The sequence below is a fragment of the Nomascus leucogenys genome, chromosome 3 (assembly GCF_006542625.1).
Source record: "Nomascus leucogenys isolate Asia chromosome 3, Asia_NLE_v1, whole genome shotgun sequence".
In the NCBI taxonomy this organism is placed as follows: Eukaryota; Metazoa; Chordata; class Mammalia; order Primates; family Hylobatidae; genus Nomascus; species Nomascus leucogenys.
In genome coordinates, this window is record NC_044383.1 from 49,893,818 (window position 1) to 49,911,407 (window position 17,590).

Below are 17,590 nucleotides of genomic sequence, written 5' to 3' on the forward strand. Positions count from 1 at the left end.
GTTCCATCTTCTCATTTCACAATACAGTATTAGTAAATTATATATGCCAAGAAATACTCTATGTTAGTAAACCTGAGATGAAAAAATAGTCTTATGTCAATGTAGTGAATTATGGTCTTATCCTACTGAAGCATTAAAGGTAAATATTGCAATTTTCAAAGTTAAGGTAATACCACATTTTAATTTGGATAATGTTATAAATTTATGAAATATTTTTCTATATTTATATGTAAAAATAGAAATATAATCATATTACATGTATAGTAAATTCCATTGTTCTATGCTGTTGTAAACCTAAACCTTTCTTGTAATTAGTCTGAATCTCGTTTTTCATTAGATTTTTAAATTCCATGAACATAAACACTGTAAATGTATCCATTTCATTCACTGCTAAAACTTCGGACAATCCTTGATATATGGAGGAAAGTCAAATATATATTTATTTTTACTTTTCTGTATTTTTAATTTTAATAGGCTTTACATTAAATATTTTTTTAAAAATTAAGTGAATGTGACATCATTCTAATTCCCATTCGATAGATATTTATGGATGTTTTTTCAGTGTGTGTGTGTGAACGTACACAAAGTGGAAATTAATGTGAATGTACAACATGAGCACCTTAGATTATAGAATGTCTTTATTCACACATTTTAAAGGTTTGTGATATCTGCAAGTTTACCTATGGGTAATTAATACTGATGCACATTCTTGCCAGTCTTATGAATGGGCCTCACCCAGCCCCCTCAATCATCAATTATGATTCCATCTCTATAGGGATGGTGCTATGAACAGAATAACGTATAATCTTCTAGAAGGTTTATGCCTTTACATGTAATATTTATGCAAAAAGGCCTATTTATATGAATTTTTAAATGGACAGTGGCTTAAACAATGAGATGTTAGTTGTGACTTTGCTCTTAACACATGGCTTAGATACATTTTATTGTCAGAATGATGCAAATTGAGGACTTTAGCATGATTTCGACTGTGTGTACTCTTCCAGTCCACTCAACACGTTTTAATTTATTAATTTAAATTAATAAATTACTTGCTTTACTTACTGAAGTATAGCTTTTAATACCTAGTTCTTAGAACCTGCTTGGCCGATTTTTGCAAACATTGGATATCTTAGGAGGAGAAAAATAAAGAGGGAGGGAGGAAGAAAAGGAGGGAATAAAGGATGGATAGAGGGAGTGGGTAAGGAAAACAAATGGCATTCTCTTTCCACCAGAGGTAAGGGACAGATAAATGTTAAAAATCATGGCAACCACACAAGATAATCATTCTCAAACTCTGATGTGCATAAGAATAGAATGGAAGGCCTAATAAAAAGCAGATTCCCTGGGCTGGGTGCGGTGTCTCACTCCTGTAATCCTAACACTTTGGGAGGCTGAGGCAGGTGGATCACCGGAGGTCGGGAGTTCGAGACCAACCTGACCAACATAGAGAAACCCCGTCTCCACTAAACATACACAATTAGCCGGGCATGGCGCTGCATGCCTGTAATGCCAGCTACTCGGGAGGCTGAGGCAGAAGAATTGCTTGAACCCGGGAGGCAGAGGTTGCAGTGAGCCAAGATTGCACCATTACACTCCAGCCTGAGCAACAAGAGCAAAACTCCACCTCAAAAAAAAAAAAAAAAAGTAGTTTCCCACACCCTATCCACAAAGATTCTGGTTCATATGTTGGTGTTAGAGGCAAGGAATCTCCACTTTTATCAAACTGTCTGTGGTGGTTATAAGTGAGCAGCATGTACTTTGACAGACATTATTCTGGGTGTGGCTACTCAAACTCCAATTTTTAGAGAATCTTTCTTTTTAGCCCTATTGGTTAGGGCTACTGGTTAGCCCTATTGGTTAGTGGACCAGTCATTACTAATGGATAGTCCTTATTATCTGGAGCAAAAACTCCAGATAATACAGTGCATCCAAGAGCCAATGTTGTCACGCCAGAAGATTTAGAGTCTAGTAACTGAAATTGCATGCAATTATACAATTATCAACTGTGCAGGTTCAACACCACTAAAATTGTCATGTGACTCTAGCTTACCAAAGATTGCTCGTATGTCAGTGGGAATACTCTACAAGTAATAAACTCAGTCTTAGCTAGTATTCAATATGTCATGGTCAAATCCTCTTGACATTCCATTATTCATAATTAATTAGAATTAAGGTATGTTGGTGTATGTGTGCATGTATGCATGTGTATACACAGTATCAATATAGTCTTGGGTGTAAGCCGCCGTTTTTACTTTATCATTTTTAAATAAAGGAACCTCAGATTGAGAAAAAAAAGCAGAGAGAAGGTAATTTGAAATACAGAAAGTTTTTGGTTTCTAGTCAGAGTCAGAGAAAGACAAACGCATACAGAATGTACCCGGAAAGCAGATAATGACAACGTTCTGAGTAATAGTATATTCCTGTTGCTAGTGACTAAACATAGGATATAAGGCTACTATGTAATTCAAAATTTTCCCTTCCTCTGTTCCCTTCCTGGACACCACACCTCTTGCTAAACAGCTCTTCAGTAAAGCCTTCAATATACAAGCGTATAATTTTTCCAAGTTTCTTCACCCAGCATGGTGCAGGCTGCATATTTATCTTTATATGAGGATGATTCTGAAAAACTGGCAAATTGACTGAACTACCAATGATTCACGCATATCCTTTTATTCCTTTATTTTCAATTTTAAATTCAACTCTCAAGTAGACAAAGAAGATTGTTTGCTTTGGTTAATTTTGCTGGAGGGCTAAATTATATATCCTCTCTTTCTTTATGGATGGAAATTGCATTTGCTTAACATTTTAAAAATCACTTTAGACAGTTAAAATATGTTTACTTAAGCTTTCAACCAATTTATTTTTTGGCAATAACAATATTATTAGTGCATAACCTTCAAATAGCCTGACATTTGGACATGTTTGTCTTGGGATTCAAATGTGAATTACTTGTACTTTTATTTTAAAATCAAAATGTTAATAAAACTCTCAAATTTTTCTTTAGCAGACAATTCATTGCCTTTGAATTTTTTCACAGGTGGAAAGTATATGGTTGTGGAACATATACATCCTGAGTTGGTTACAGTAAAGAAAAATAGGAGGAATTATAAAACTCTAAAGAATCTGATTAAAAACATCAACATTTAATCCAATTATAAAGTGTTGCAAAAAAGAAAGAGAAAAGTAATCTGTGCTGTTAGAATCCTATAGTGGAAGTCTGTGGTTGTGTCAGGTGGAGGTAAGGTGATTAGTGACTAGGAGGTGTAGGAGGCGTATGGGATGTTTGTAGCATCTTTTTTTTAACAAAAATCTGGTTGTTGGTTACATGATTAACTTCACTTTGCGAAAATTCATCAAGATATACACTTTCCTGTATGTCAGCAGCATGTCAGCATTTCAATTAAATGTTACTAAAAAAATAAGTTATGAACTTGCTCCCCAAAAAGGTGTACATAGACTATCCCTCCCTCTCCTATCACAGTAAACTAGGATATGGGCACTCAAGTCCAAGTGGTAATTTAATAACAGCTGCCCTAGGAAGTGACATGGAAAACCAACATTATGAAGATACATGAAAATTAAAGATGCTTCCCGCTTCAACCATTTGTGTTCATTAAAGATAGACCCCAAAAGTAAACTTGGCCTTTTGCACTTTCCCACTAGTGTTTCCCAAACACTGTGGTTTCCAAAGCCCTGCTTCTTATCTGCTGCCTTAAAATAATCTAAGGTAATTGTTAAAGCAAATTCCCAGGGACTCAACCAAACTATCTGACATGTATCTGCTGTATTGCTTATTTGTTTTCTTTATTAATTTTATCATATCTTCCTAAGTTTTCAAGTAATTTTAAAATATGACTTGCTCTCAAAATTTAGCATCCGAAAATCACATGTAAATCTTGATTCTGTAGGGATAGCCCTGAAGTCTGCCTTTCCAAAACGAGCACATCCCCTGGTCCTCATATGTAGAATCAGTAGTCATTTGGGATCAGTTGGATCAGGCATTTTAGCTTCTCTCACACAGGCTTATAGGTAGCTGTTACACTAGAAAAGCCTAGGGTGAGCAGCTGAGGCCAACTCTGCTCTAGCCTTTTATGTAAGTCATTATCACTCTTCTTCACTTTCAGCAAAGTCTCTTAATTTGGACTTAGTTGGAAACAGAATGGAGGAAATTCATTTATGCAAGGGAATTCTCTGTAGGATCCTGCAGCTCACTGAAGCTCCACAAAAGCTATGGGTCCAAAGCAACAGTAATTGGTAACAGGTTATCAGGTTATATTTCGTGTGTGTGTGTGTGCGTGTGTGCGTGTGTGTAAAATGTCTTAGGGAGGGATGACTGTGAAAAACCTGTGCTCCATGAATCAATGAACATATTATCAACTAACTAAAAATTATTAGGTTTTTGCCATTAAAAGTAATGGCAAACACCACAATTATGTTTGCACCATCCTAATAAAAATAAGAATATCCCATTGATTCTTGACCCTACTTATAAAATTAACTGGCTTAAAACCTACAGGAGCCTCCTTTATTCAAAATTTAATACTCTAAAAATTAAAGGATGCATAAACAGTTTGACTTTAAGCCAATTTATTACTATTACTAAACATACTCAAAAACTTATAAATAAATTCAAAAACCTATAAACTTCATGAGATAAAATACAAATAACTGTTGTATGCTGTAAAGTTTGTTTGCAAGGCTATACAGCAAAAGAGTATATTCTTGGTTGGAAACAAATACATTTTTTTGTATGACAAAAAGGAAAAGAAACTTCACTAGATAGACTATAGGCAGCACATACTTTATAAAGCTTTGTAATATAACGACGAAATAATACTGACACATTTCACACCCAGGGAATATTTTTAATAAAATGAAATACTTTCTATCTTCACTTCAAGTAAGAATATGCCCATTCTGTTTATAACTTGTTACAATGAAAACATGAATCCTCAAAGCTCTTGTATACCTTTCAATGATAAAAATCTTTCTTTTTGCTTACAGCATGAGATATAAATTGACATTGGAATGACTAAAAGGATTTTGAATGATTTAAAGAAAAAATAACCTTGCCACTCAGGGAAGACCACAGATTCTGAAAACTCTCACTTATCACCAAACTTGTTGAACTTTTTGGCTGGTGTTTGGAACGTTGAGAATCATCTTGGGTATAAACAGCAAGGTCAGCTAGATACAAAATTCTGATAGTGATAAAGGGGTAACTTTTTTTCTGTGAATCTTCCAACTTATGTTTTATTTTTATTATTTTATCCTGCCTTTTGCCTTCCAACCAGCAAAGCCATCTTATCCTACACTGAGGTCTGATCCCATTCCCAGTTTTTTCTCAACCAAGAGAAAACCACACTGAAGTACCTTCTATGAATTAGTCAACTAGAATAATGTATTTTGTAATAAGCAAATTTTAAAAAATCATCAACATAAAAATTATATCTAAATCGGCTATTTTTCAGAGCCTAGAAGGTATTGAGGGTGACAGGTCAATGTTTCTCCACCTACCGGACTGTTCTTGAGACAAAAAATAATAAAGAGTTTTAGCCTACAAGTTTTTCAATATGCTCTTTCATTGTTATATTTCTATGGAACCAAGAAACCTATGAAGAACGATTACTTGGGAACATATATATAGAGTGCTAAGGATGTTTATGTGTGTGGGGATTGCAGAATGGGGAGACATGGCAAGAGTTCAGAAAGTGCCTTTCCTTTGAACATTTTACAATGTTTGGTTTTGCTGTCGTACTTTTACAAAGACCTTTGCAGACAAGAAGGCCTTGGCAAAAAGCAAGGTACTCTGATGAGAATGGATAAATTGCCTTTCTTCTTCACAAGCAGTTACAGGTCACCTTGTGAGGAAGGAAAAAGGCCAAATAAAATGTCGCCTCTGTGTCTTTTGTCAGTTTGTGAATTTCCACAGCCACTATATTCAACTGCTACATTCTATTTCTGTTCTAATGCTGCTGCATGAATAATGGTATGAGACAAGAGGACATCACACTTCCTTTCCTTTTATTAACTTCCATAATTGGCATAATAGTTAATTAATTTAGGCTAGTACTTAGAATTTTTAGAGACAAACCAGTGGAAAATAAAAAGACATGGTGTTCTTTCTGAAGAAACACAAATATTGTTTTTGTTTGTTTGTTTGTTTTGTGTGTGTGTGTGTGTTCTGGTATTATTTATTATTTCCTAGTAATGGTAGTGTTGCTCTTCAGCAATATTTTTGCTTAACTCATTAAAACAAAAGTTGTAAAAGGTAAAGTTTTTAGACTGACTTCTTTTTGAGCTTCTACATCCTCTGTGATGTATTTCAGTATGTTATCTGAGTCAAATTGTTGCCGTTTTCACGATGTGTTGTTGGATATGGTATCAGGCACCCTGTGGAGGAACTCTCTGGTGTGAGGTCGCGTACAACGTCACACTGTAGCAGAAAACCTGAAGGATACTCTCAGCTGTCTTCTCTGGTATTTGATCCCTTAATTCTATCCAAGTGTATCACTTTATCCTTAGGCAGATTAAATTTCATATTCTACCTCTGAGCTCATTTACTCACTCTGTTACACTTAAGGTAAAACAGATATAGTCATTTGTCTTAACCATTCCCTCTTATTTAGTGATATGTTCAAATTTCCTAACATAAAGGCTTTTCTTCATCATTAATTAGAAGCATTAGTGATCTCATATAGAGAGTCTCGTGGAATGTAGTTTTCTCCCAAATTCTTCTTGGCCCTCCATGTTTAAGCCAGTTGATAACATCCCCTTTTGTTAATTGGATGCTATGACATATCATGACAAAAATTATGCTTTGTGTGGCAATCTGCTAAGTTTAAAAAAAAAAGAAGAACACAAAATTAAAAGACGAACACTTATCAGTGTATCAAAGGTCAATTGATTTCAGAAACTGTAATATTTGTTGGAAATTCATGGAAAGATTGCTATTTCATTACTAATAACAAGTAATGCCTGAAATTTCTGTGGGGTGATTTTCTCTAAAATGTATAAGAGACATTTACTTTGCCTTACCTTAGAGACCTGGCTATTGGGGTAGAAAAGATAAACTTATTATATTATTTAGTATCCTACTGAACTGAGATGTGGTGTGCAATGGATTTAATATTTGTATCTCTTCAAATTCATATGTTGAAATCCTAATCCCCAATGTAATGCAATTAGGAGAGGTAATTAGGTCATGAGAATAGAGCTCTTTCACAAAAGTAATTAGTGTCCTTACAAAAGGTACCCCAGAAAACTCTCTCACCCTCTCTCCTTCAAGTGACGATACAAACAGAAATTGGCAATCCGCAACCCAGAAAAGGAACCTAACTAGAACCCAACCATATTTATCATGGATTTCCAGCCTCCGGAAGAGTGAGAAATATATTTCTGTTGTTTATAATCCACCCAGTCTTTTGTACTTTGTTAGAGTGGCCTGAACTAGTACGTGTGTGTGTGTGTGTGTGTGTGTGTGTGTGTGGTGTGTGTGTGTGTGTGTTTCATTCTTGCCATAAGAATAAGAGTAGGAATATATTGCTAGAATATTTCCAGATATAGAAGATATGTCATTCGTAGCATTTGTCTTCCTTCTTGTAGCTTGGCAATAGCAGCCCTGATGTTTTTTCTCTTGTCTAACTCTGGGTCACTCACGGCCCCTGTTCAATCTCACCTTAAGGGAGTGCCAATCCTTTTCTTCTCGTCTTTTTTCTCTCTCTCTCTCTTTTTTTTTTCTTTTTGAAAACTGATGATATACGCATTAGAGTAGAAAGAATATAACTTATATTTCACATCTCCATAACAGATTTAATTAATTTTATTAGCTTTTTCATTTTCACGGTTGGTTCCATCCTTTTCATTTTGAGAAGTGAAGACTGATGATCTTTGACTTGCTACTCTGCCTGACTTAGACACCTGTGATCTTTCAACTTGACAACGTCTCTGTGGGAAATTCAGGTAGGGGGTAAATTGTAAATTGGCTTGAAGGCAACATGCAGCAGCATGATCTATTTTTTGTTGTTGTTTTAGCGATACTCTGTTGGCAGTGTGAAAAGATGGATAAGATGCACAGAAATGAAGCATGGTTTTAGAGACTGCTTGTGTAAGATCATGGGCCAAGAGAATGTGAACTAATTGCAGTGGATGAACAGAGTTGAGATATTCAAGAGGATTTCAACAGTAGCAAGAAGGGATTCTATGAGGGACTGAGTGGGAACATAGGAGAGTAGAGACCTTTGAGGAAGTGGAAGTGTCTAGCTTGGGTGGGTGATCAACTGAAATACGATTAACTGAAAAAGAGAATAGAAAATAGAAGGTTTGGAATTTTTAAAGGATGTTGTATTTTTAATTTGTCACAATTAAATAATAATAGGTGTAATTATCCAACCAATAATTGAAAAGATGTCTGTAGACATGAGAAGTAAAATATGTCTCCTCAGCACCAAGAAAAATGCCAGGCACCTGAGAAGCACTCAACAAGGATTAGACAAATTGAAAACTAGCAAATGTCATATGCTTTAAAATCATTGAATCAGGGTTTTCTGGTAAATTTCTATGAAGTAAAATATAACTTCTATCATTACTCAAATAGTGACTAAACATTTTCTAGAGTTGTGGCATTAGTGACTCATGTAGGGACAGGGGTTGTAGTAGCTGTCCTCTTAGCCCTCAATCATTTCTCAAACGCTGTTTTCCTGTAACTCTCAAATTACTGAAGGACGACACCTTGCCAGGGCATCAGGCACATCAGCACTAAGAGTCAAGCTTCCTAGTTTTAATTCCCTGGCTAATTTTCTATTGCAAATACGTAATTTTTCTTTAGAAGAAATACATTTTTTGACGCAGTCATAAATAGCTTTAGTTGTGCCATAACAAAGGTCTGACATTTTTTCTAGGGATTGAATTTATGTGGAAATCTATTTGATGCATTTGCATCTTTTTTTTTTCTGGACAGAGATGCAAGATCAAATTTTATCAAATGCACACACATTCAAATGTAAGTATTTAGATAGAGTGAAGATGTAGGTACACAGATCCAGCAGTCTGAAAAGATTTACTGTGCCAGGGAGAAAATTATTACAACAAATGTTTATTAAGCAGCTTCTATGTGCTGTATATAGGTAGGTGTAGTGGCATGGGATGCAGTGTAAATAAATGTTTTGCAATCTGCCCTCCTGTAAAAGTTGGGAGAAAATAAACAGGTACGTTCAATAGAGTAATTGGGGCCACTTTAGGGACCAAAAGGCTGCAAAAAATCGGCTTCCTAAGAGTGGCTATGCCTTTCTAGGGCAAATGTCTTCTTAGTTAAAAACTGAAATATCAGTTTGAATTAGACTGTTGACAAGAAGAGGGAGGAATGATTCAGGAAGAGGGACAGTATCTCTAAATGCTTACATGTCAGAAAGAGCATGGTCAGTTGAGGGCACTGGAAGCGGTTTAGTATGTTTGGAACAGAGGGTGTGCAAGGTAACTAGTGAGAGCTCAGGGTTAATGAGCTCATGAGTTGGAAGGAAAAGAAGTTAAAAGGCAGCATGCTAGATAGAATAAGTAGGTCAGTGAGTAACAACATGAAAATCAGAGGAAACATGAAACAATTATGCTTCTAATTTCATTGTGATCTTTGCTCTTCGTTGTTAATTAAAGGGATTTAGATTAAAACATGCAATTGTTATTTGAAGAACTGAGATAGTAAATTATTCATAATTTATCCATTTAATTGGCCTTAATAATTAATGACTAGTAGCTTTGTATTAGATGCCTGAAGTATAAATATATCAACGGATAATACTTTAAAATATTTCACTTACAATACTGAAAGTGATTTTATGGACTTTGTAATAGATGGTCCACACGTGAACTAATTCACTCTTACCAGTGTTCTTAAATGTGCTTTCATATTTTTACACCATAGGTGGTTTTTATTTTATGAATGTAGTGATCAAATAACTTATCCAAACTGGGACATTTAAAAGAGCAAGAGAGGTATTATGAATAATTACACAAAGACAACAGACATAAACATGTACTATCCTGGGTAAACCAAATCTATGATTCTTGTTCACAGTGTATATCACATTTTAAAGTATGCTTAAATGATTACAATTATATAAAATTTAGGATAGTGTTTTGGAATGGAACAAACTTTTTCAATTGCATGTTTTAATCTTTTCGTATTCCAAAGTTTGTGAACTATTCCATTTTGTCTTCCAAGTTAAACCTTTACATTTTTATTTGTCAGCATGCTGAATAAACCACAGAGAGAAAAAGAGAAAAAAAATGAACATGATAAATCTCTAATTCGTGGCACTCACCAGCTGTTAAATACACACATAGCTTTTTAAAGCAGAATTCTTCTTCAAAATGTAGGAGAAGATACTTCATTTAATTTTTCTCCGCTTTTGAAACATAGATTGGGATCTAGTCCAACAAAAACTTTTAGGGCCAATGAAAAAATGAAGTATTATTAAAGTAAAAAAAAGAGAGAGAGAGAGAAGAAATTGAAAGATTTACTGTGGAGGAGAACTGCCAGATTGTAGCATTTCAATGGTCCCTGAACAATGCCACAACACTCAGTTATTATTCACGCAGGTGGCACATTATTATTACAGTTAGACACCTTTGCTTATTATGCCCTTGACTTCACACAAAACATAGTAATTTGAATCTAATATTGTCTGTTAAAACTTCCATTAATAAAATAAAGTGTTATTAAAACAAAAAAAATCTGTGGCCTATTGTAATTGATTTTTTTTTTCTGTAATTGATGGACTGAGTTAGACTGTGCTCAGGTACACCAGGACAGCTGAATTCGATAATAAAGGAAAATAATTGATGTTTGGTTTCACATGTGACAGTTTGGAAACAGTGCTTTGTCAAATTTCTTAATTCCCATAGAAAGCAGCACCACAAGATTTAGGTAGATCCACAATAGAAAATCAGTATATATTGTGTAGTTTTATATACTCTCATAATAATTAACATAAAATAGTCAATGTAAGAAGGTGAATCTCATGCATGGCCATTTAATACAACTGGTTAAAGTAGTGTTTTTTGTTGAATAACTCCCAAACCCTTAATAAGTGAAATCCCAGGAAACTGTAGTCATCCTTCAGGCTGTCTCCGTGGTCTGACTCTATACCTCATTTCTCTGTTAACTGCTTGTAGCCTGTGCATTGTCTCCAAGCTTTTACTTCTGTGCCTCTTTATGTTCAAACATTATTTCCCACTTTTATTCATTGGCCATACTCTTTCAATCCAGCAACATTTAACTTGGGGTGATCTCCAGAAAATCTTCCCTGAGTTTCCAGATTAATTTAAATGTCCCTATTCTGTGTGCCGTTACCACTTTTTACATGTCTTCCTCTTAGCATTTGATGTATTTTATCTAACTTATTTGATTATATGACTGTTTCCCTTTCTAGACTATAAGTTTTTTCAAGGACAAGGATCGCTGAATAAACACAGGTTCTGTGCTAAGGACGTATCTATTAATTGTTAAACTAGACAACCATTTCTAAGTATCTGCATATTTGTGAAGTGAAAAGAGCATGGCTTTAGTGTATATAAAACTAAATTTGAATCTCAACTCTGCCCCTTATTAGTAATGTAACTCTAAGGTAATCAATTACCTTATCCGAACTTTAGTTTCCCCATTTTGTGCAAATGAGAGTATTACTAAAGTTGTGGCAACAATTCAATGAAAAATGCACATAAAGCAGCTTAAACAATGTTCATTCTCAGTAAGCTTCCTTACCTTACTTCCTTTTCCTTTAGTATGTTTACATGTTTCAAAAGGTAAGAAAAATACCGTTGGGATGCATTCCTAGAGGTTTTTTTGCATGCTTAAATATGAGAAAGTTATGTACTATATACAAAACTTACGCTGAATCTTTGCTTTTGCCTTTTCTTGTACTTACAATGCCCTTTTCCCAGTCCTCATCTCTGCCTGGAAAATTCCTGTTCTTCCTTCACTGCTTAGATTAAATCTCACCATCTCAATGAAGTCCATTGAAATTAATTAGAAGAATATCTGCATTTTTATAGTATCTAATGATTTTATTAAAATATAGATATACTATTAAACCAAAAGTGAAATGCCAAATAGATTAACTTAGCTTCGAAATTATTTCAGGTCTAAGATCATCTTTCAATATAAAGAAAATAATGAGATGTATATTGAAAGCATCTTTGGATAGGCAAGACCTTTTACTTTTATGTTGGAAAAATCAGTATTAAAAATACATTAAAATAAAATAAAGTAATAAAAATGAAAACAAAGTTAAAATAACATATAAATCAAGCACATTTTAGATGTCTTAATTGGTCATGTTTCTGTGGTAAAATGCTAATTCCTTTTAGTAGAAAAATAATGTTAGAGGATATAATGAATTGTGTAGAATTGTATACACTTGACCAAGGCATTTGTTACATATAAGAATATTTACTATTTTATCCCATAGTGCTATAAAAAGTAATTTTAGAGAAAAGCAATGCCATGTATTAAAAGTGGACTTCACTTGTTTTTTTTTAATAAAAAATTGACTGCTGTCCACATTAATTTTAATTTTATAACATAAAACTGCCTACAGTAGCGTCTACAGATTTATCCGATTAGCAGTTCATAAACACAAGGAAATAAGATATTAGCTTAATTTACCTTAATAACCAAATCAAATTTCTGGTGAAAGTCTCTGTTTACTGGCTCCAGGAGACTAAGTTCTGCTGTCCTAGGATGCATATGGAAAAATCGTGGGTAATCCTCAGGAGTCCCTGTAAGACATTGACATTTCAGTACATAATTGAGAACAATAAGTAATATGTGTATCTGCTTTATCTATTTCCCTTCATTAACTGAGGAACAAAGTTACAATTTCATTAGTAAATTAAGTTTCAAAATTATGCAGTTCAGGGAAAGCAGACAGAAACGTGGCATATAGTTATTAATAATTAGCATATCAGTAAGAAAATGGAAAATGTTTGGATGATTTTTGAAATATTTTTTATTAGGAGAGCTCTAATTAATTTGAAACTTCATCACATGAAAATAGATATTAAGTGGAGGGAGAATAAATTTTTTATTATAAAATTTTATTTTAATGGTGCATAAATCTTAATTATAACTGGTCTTTCAACATATATTGTAATAAATGATTAGTAATTTGTACCAAATAGTGAGATGCTTGGAAATTAATATGAACATATTTTGTTCCATATATCATTTCTTAAGATTAATACAAGCTAATTATGTTAACCATAGTAAATTAAATATAGGTTCTGATGGTACTCTTAATGTCTAGACAGGGTATTTATTTAATTATTTATTTATGAGATGGAGCCTTGCTTTGTCACCCAGGCTGGAGTGCAGTGGCTTGATCTCGGCTGACTGAAACCTCTGCCTTCCCGGTTCAAGTGGTTCCCCTGCCTTAGCCCTCAAATAGCTGGGATTATAGGCATGCCCCACCATCCCTGGCTATTTTTTGTATTTTTAGTAGAGACAGGGATTTGCCATGTTGGCCAGACTGGTCTTGAACTCCTGACATCCGGTGATACACCCGCCTTAGCTTCCCAAAGTGCTAGAATTACAAGTGTGAGCCACCACGCCTAGCCAAGATGGTATTTCTTAATGTATTTTAACAATAAAAATACATTTCTTCATGAAAAAATTTCTTCTAATTGTATAATCTTCCTTTGTGTACTGCAACATTCTTTTCCCAAAGTGAACAAGTCAAATCATAAAATTGTATAGTATATACATTTGTAAAATTAATAACCATAAGAGAAAAATAATATAGCTTCCAATTACGGAAATCTACTCTAAATGCTAAATGCTTTATATAACTAATCATCAATAACTCTGTAAATCATTTTCATTTTACAGATGATGACTTGGGAGACTAGGGAGATTAAATGACTTATTTAAGTTAAAGGGACAATCTGAAACAGAGCTTTTATTAAAAATCCAGGCTGCCAGATGTTAAAACACATCGAAAAATGGGCTTATTGTTACTACTTATTTTCCTCAACTCTGAGACAAGAAGGGAAATTCTACTGGGCAGTAAATGAGGGGGAAAAAAAAAAACAGAAACATATTTTATACCATTAAAACCGACCGTAAAATCTACAAATAGTCAAAATTATAGATGAAAGGTAATATATGATAAAGGAGTTATCCCTCCTAATAGGAGAGTCATACAGAAAATCATAGAGTTTCATACACTCTTCATGGAATATACATGAGTAAACCCCAAATGAAGAAGATATTCATAATAAATAACTGAAAAAATGAGCATGAGTCATAGATGAAAATGTGGATAAATTTTACTCTAATGTGAGAGTGGGCAAACCTTTCCTAACTATGGCTCAAAGTCAAGAAGTCATGAAGAAAAAGAGGGGTAAGTTTAACTACATTGCAAAATTGCATGATGAGACACAATAAACAAAGTAAAACCACAAGTGACAAACTGAGAAAATACTTGAAATTTATGTCGAGACGACCAGGCGCGGTGGCTCACGCCTGTAATTCCAGCACTTTGGGAGGCGGAGGTGGACGGATCATGAGATCAGGAGATTGATACCGTCTTGGCTAACACAGTGAAACCGTCTCTACTAAAAAAAAAAATACAAAAAATTAGCCCGGCATGGTGGCGGGCGACTGTAGTCCCAGCTACTCGGGAGGCTAAGGCAGGAGAATGGCGTGAACTCGGGAGGCGGAGCTTGCAGTGAGCCGAGATCGCGCCACTGCACTACAGCCTGGGCTACAGAGCGAGACTCCATCTCAAACAAAAAAAGAAAAAAGAAATTTATGTCAAGACAAAATGTTCATATCCCTAATATATGGATAGGTTTATAAATTAGCTAAAAATAGGGCCAGTGAGAGATTTATAAAGTGTGGGGCTGGCCGGGTGCGGTGGCTCACGTCTGTAATCCTAGCACTTTGGGAGGCTAAGGTGGGTGGATCATTTGAGGTTAGGAGTTCGAGACCAGCCTTTCCAACATGGTGAAAACCTGTCTCTACTACAAATATAAAAATTAGCTGGGCTTGATAGTGCGCGCCTGTAATCCCAGCTACTTGGAAGGCTGAGATAGGAGGGGGCTGAGACAGGAGAATCATTCGAACCCGGGAGAGGCAGAGGTTACGTGAGCTGAGATTGTGCCACTGCACTCCAGCCTGTGCGACAGACCCAAACTCCGTCACAAAACAAAACAAAACAAAACAAAACAAAACAAAACAGAACAGCTTGGGGCTAGAGAAAAAACTGTTCACAGAAAGAGAAAGGCAAATGACCCTTGATCATAAGCAAAGATAAGCAAAGATGCTTATCTCCATACTTAAGAAGAAAACTACAAATTAATCCTACATTAAGATTTCATTAGTCACTTAGATTAGCAATTGTCCCAGTTGGAGACTGTACTCTGTTGGCGAGCCTGCAGGAAAACAGACACTTTGGACATGGGTGGTGTTAATACAAGTGTTGTAAAATTTATGAAGGAGAGTATGGCATACACTATCAAAATAATATTAATGTTTACTTTTTGACCCATAAATCCCACAGCTGGACATTTTCCCATTTATAATAATGGAAGATAAATGACCACCTAAATATACATCAATAGTGGTCTGGGTAAATAAATGGTGATACATCCTAAAGCAGATGATAATTCAAATATAATTATAAATGATAGATATCTTTACCTATTACTATGGAGTTATTTTCAGCTATATTAAGTAAAAAAAGCAATTTGGAAATAAGGGCCGATAATATACTAACCTTTAAGAAGAACACACATGCATATTTACAAAGGAATACATACACACAATAAAAAATCAAAGACAGACTGTAACATAATAAGTTGTTACTTATGAGAAAGAGAGGGAACACGTGGAGAGGATAGACATTGAAACTAAATTTCATTAACTATATCATGTTTTTTAAATTTTGGAGCTACATATGTTGTATATTATTAATTATAAAACTAATTAAATTCAAGGACTTCTCTAAAAATAAAATAAAATAAATCAATCTAAATGTATATTTAGTTGTTGGCACAAGCACAAACAAAAAGAACTACCCCAGGTGAATTTTAAAAGTAGTATTGACATCACACCCACAGTGTAATATAGGTGAAGTACCAAAGAAATTATAAAACACAAAAAGTTAAGCTATCTACAGTCATCATATTGGTGGTATGTTGTGATTCTAAGATAGTTATAGGACTATTTTACAATAAATAAGTACATTATTATGTGTCATTCTGATTCTATTCTTTTCAGTATTGAAAGCTGGATTCTTGGCAGGGGATGATAAAGAGATAGAAATTAAAAATTAAAGAGGTAAAATAGAACACCTATGGTTTTGATTTTGAATTGGCAGTGGAAGTTTAAACTCAGGTTGTAGTTTATCTTAAGAAACAAAATGCATACAACATAGCTCTGAATGCTGAAACACAGAACTATATATAATGGCCAATATAGAAGCAATTAATATTTCTAATGTTCAGACTATGGTTTTGAAATACTATTTACCAATAAAAGCAGTTAAGATTTCTGAGAGAGAGAGCTGATTTCAGGTCCAGTGCAGAAAATCAACAAATAGCTGTGAAACATCTGCTCACACCAAGTAGCAAGAAAGAATTCCAAGACTACTAAACTGATGTGAAAAGTTTTCAAGAGCCAAAAGGTTTTTTTTTCTAAGCTAAAGATAAGGCAATTTGAGCATCAATAAGGATCATATCAATAATGATTTGAAACAGATCAAATATGCTTAAATTCATAAGTTTATGACAGTGTTGCAAAATAATGTATTGACCACTTTTGGAGCCTGCTAGAGAAATATTTTGTAAATTGGAAAATAAGAAAACAGAGCATGCTTTTTCCATATGATCTTAACATGGGGTAAACAAATAATTGATTAAAAAGTGTCTCATTAAGAAATTATTTCAGCTAATAATTTAAGAAGAGTAATAATATCAGAGTGCCATCATTTTACAACCCGTCATAAATGAATGGATCATGGCATTGAGCACTAAATGCTGCTAATACCACAAAAAAAAGAGATAAACCCACATATATACCTCTCAATAGAAGAATTAATTCAACATCATCTGCTATGGCCTGAGTTGTCCCCCTCATCATTAACAATTTTATGTTGAAGCCCTTACTCCCAATGTGACCATTACAGAGAGATAGACCCTTTTAAGAAGGTAATCAGACTAAATGAGTTTATATGGGTGGGCTCTTAAATCTGATGGGACTGGTGTTCTCTTTGTCTCTCTTTCTATCTCTTCCCTCTCTCTCTGTCCAAGGGCACACGGTGGAAAGGCCATGTGAAGACACAAGAAAGCAGCTGGAGAAGCTTCATCAAATACCAACCACGAAAGCACCTTGATCTCAGGCTTCCAGCCTCCAGAACTGTGAGAAAACACCTTTCTGTTGCTTAAGCTACTCAGTCTAGGGTGTTTTTTAATGGCAGCCCAAGCAGACTATTATACCATCTATGAAACAGTTTTGAGAAAACCCAACAAAGAAACAAACAAAAAATGTTATTTGATTAAGTGTCAAAATGTATAGGAAACATATGGGACAGAG

The 17,590-nt window shown here is 34.5% G+C and overlaps 1 protein-coding gene across 1 annotated transcript in view; it reads right to left on the bottom strand.

Moving 5' to 3' along the window:
- PCDH15 (protocadherin related 15) overlaps positions 1–17,590 on the bottom strand; it is a 979,523-nt gene that overhangs the window by 399,995 nt on the left and 561,938 nt on the right. Inside the window, exon 10 of the mRNA XM_030809305.1 lies at positions 12,662–12,774. Coding sequence (XP_030665165.1) covers positions 12,662–12,774 — 113 coding nt within the window. The remainder of the gene's footprint in view (positions 1–12,661; positions 12,775–17,590) is intronic.